The 2,495-nt window shown below is 42.9% G+C and overlaps 1 protein-coding gene and 1 non-coding gene across 2 annotated transcripts in view; one reads left to right on the top strand and one right to left on the bottom strand.

Moving 5' to 3' along the window:
* The window catches only part of LOC112889037 (glyceraldehyde-3-phosphate dehydrogenase-like), a 21,667-nt gene extending 20,113 nt beyond the window's left edge, over window positions 1-1,554 (top strand). Inside the window, 7 exon segments of the mRNA XM_025955511.1 lie at window positions 32-84; window positions 86-140; window positions 221-270; window positions 272-370; window positions 820-902; window positions 993-1,082; window positions 1,172-1,554. Of these exon segments, the coding sequence (XP_025811296.1) occupies window positions 32-84; window positions 86-140; window positions 221-270; window positions 272-370; window positions 820-902; window positions 993-1,082; window positions 1,172-1,226 (485 nt within the window). The 3' untranslated portion in view covers window positions 1,227-1,554.
* A 384-nt stretch (window positions 1,555-1,938) lies between these two features.
* On the bottom strand, window positions 1,939-2,011 carry TRNAA-AGC. The gene has a single exon. It is a non-coding gene; the product is annotated as a tRNA-Ala (tRNA).
* Between the last annotated feature and the right edge of the window lie 484 nt (window positions 2,012-2,495).

The raw sequence follows: 2,495 nt of genomic DNA, 5'->3' as shown, positions 1-2,495 counted from the left end.
TGTCATGAAAATGTTACTTTATCATGTTCAGCCACCCAGAAGACTTTTGATGGTCCTTCAATGAAGGATTGGAGAGGTGGACGTGGGTGCTGGCCAAAACATAATTCCTAGCTCCACTGGTGCAGCAAAGGTAGCTCAAAGTCAAAGGCACGTCTTGTTTCTTTTCAAAACTTGTGTTTTTGGCTGACTTGTCTTGCTTTACTTTTAGGCTGTTGGAAAGTCTTACCTGAGCTGAACGGAAAGCTCACTGGGCATGGCCTTCGAGTTCCAAACACCAAATGTCTCTGTGGTCGATTTGACATGCCGGATTGAGAAAAGCGCCTCCTATGATGATGTGAAAGCAGCCATCAAGTACATAACTATCTCATTTGTTACTTCCGTGTGGTTCCTTTTTTTGACACCTTTCAGTTTCTGGTTTGTTATCGATAAAGGAGTCGTACTTTGCCCCAATTCGAGGCCCCACATAATGGTCAAACTATTTCAGACTCCCTGGTGCTTGATGCACATTGAATGGAGTTTGTTGTAGCATGCGTTTGATGCTGCCAGTATAAATAATATCAGTTTAACATATTGCTCCCTGTAGGCTTCACAGTTGCAAAAATATATAGCTCAATTGGCCTGTAGGCTTCACAGTTGCGCCAATATGTAGCTCAATTGTTTGCTCATGTTACTCAGGTTGCACTAGAAATTCCGTGTGGACTTCATTTGAAGTGTGCTCTGCTTCAGCTTTCCTATCTGTCTAAGATTTGTGTAGAGAGCAAACATACATCTTATCCTGCCAACCTACAGCAGATCTTACACATCATCTCTTTGTTTCAGGGCGCATCAGAGGGTGCACTCAAAGGTATTCTAGGCTACACAGATGAGGATGTTGTTTCCAATGACTTTGTTGGTGATTCTAGGTGATTACTTGAATCTAGTCTCGTAACCAAACTGGTCCTGCGTGTGGGGAAAAGGTAGCTGAAATCGCATCAACTGTTCTTGTATGTCAGGTCAAGCATCTTTGATGCCAAGGCTGGTATTGGACTGAGCTCGTCTTTCATGAAGCTTGTGTCTTGGTACGACAACGAGTGGGGCTACAGGTGAGAGTTTGGTGCTTATTTCATTGTGTTTTTAAGGTTAATTCTTCAATTGGCCAAAGGATTCATTAGCTTTCTTTGGTTTGATTCAGCAACCGGGTTCTGGACCTGATCGCCCACATGGCTCTCGTCAGCGCCAAGCACTGATGTGCTGGGATCCCTACTCATTCCTCCAGTAGCCTAGGAAAGGCTGCAATTTTGACGGCCATTTTCTTTCTAGCTGTTGTTTCGAATAAGATGATGTGGAGCACTTCGAACTGAGCTGAAATGGACTCAGATCCATGGCTTGTATGCTAGTTGCAGAAGGGGTAAAATTTGCTCGTAGTGCCCCAGGCATCAATCTGCGGAACTGTTGAGTGAATTTTATGGTTCGTCGACTTGATTCATTACTCGTGATGTGTGCCCTCTGAGTAAGGTGTGGTGGGATAATTTGGCAGTCCATGATTGGAGCGAAAATTGCAACGAGCAATCACCATTCACCCATTGCATCTATTTCGTTTTGCTCATCTGTGGCCCATCACAAGTCATCAGCGTCGAGAACGCCGTCCTCGCCGTATACGCCCATCATCATGCTGATGTGGCCCCGCCCAGTAGATCCTCTCGCAGGCAATAAGCAGAATTGCATGAGCCGTTTTCAAAAATAAATAAATAAATAAAAATGCATGAGCCGAACCATCTTGTCTGCTGATCACGTCCTGACATCTACACATGTTTCACGAATTGCATGAGCAGATTTGTGGGATTTTAAACGGGAGCGCAAGCAAATAGGAAAAAAAGAACAGATTTGTGGGATTTTAAACGGGAATGCAAGCAAGAAGGGAAAAAAAATAAACACGAAAAAGAAAAGGTAAAAATGTAATGGAGATGCGGGGTATCGATCCCCGTACCTCTCGCATGCTAAGCGAGCGCTCTACCATCTGAGCTACATCCCCTTGCGGTTTCAAGCATAGATGTAATGATAAATAACTCTTACATCCACCATAACCGACACCTGGAACAAGGCGTTGCCATCGGTGACCTCTACCCTCGGATAGAAATCCAACGGTTGATTGATCTTATTCTACCTCCGGATCGTATTATATTTGCTCGAGTAAACCACCACGAGAGATACTTATGTTTGTAGGCAGTTTTTGCTAGGGTAGCTTGCATTCTAACCACTAATTTATTTAATACCAAGGGGCTTCGTTGCAGTGATATTAGTTAGTGCACATTTCGTTTTTGAAACTTGATTAGAAGTTGGACATAAATATAATCCATCTTAAAATTCTGAACTACTGTGTTAGTCACACGAAATTTAGTTACACTCTAAAACAAGCGTTTTTTTTTCTTTTTACAATTGGAGCATTGAAGGAACGTCTGATCTCTAGCCACGGTAAGTGAATAATTTGAGATGACATAGGTGAATAATTTAGAAGC

The sequence above is a fragment of the Panicum hallii genome, chromosome 4, assembly GCF_002211085.1.
Source record: "Panicum hallii strain FIL2 chromosome 4, PHallii_v3.1, whole genome shotgun sequence".
In the NCBI taxonomy this organism is placed as follows: Eukaryota; Viridiplantae; Streptophyta; class Magnoliopsida; order Poales; family Poaceae; genus Panicum; species Panicum hallii.
The sequence above is the reverse complement of the archived record's forward strand: the minus strand, read 5'-3'. Positions and strand labels throughout refer to the sequence as shown.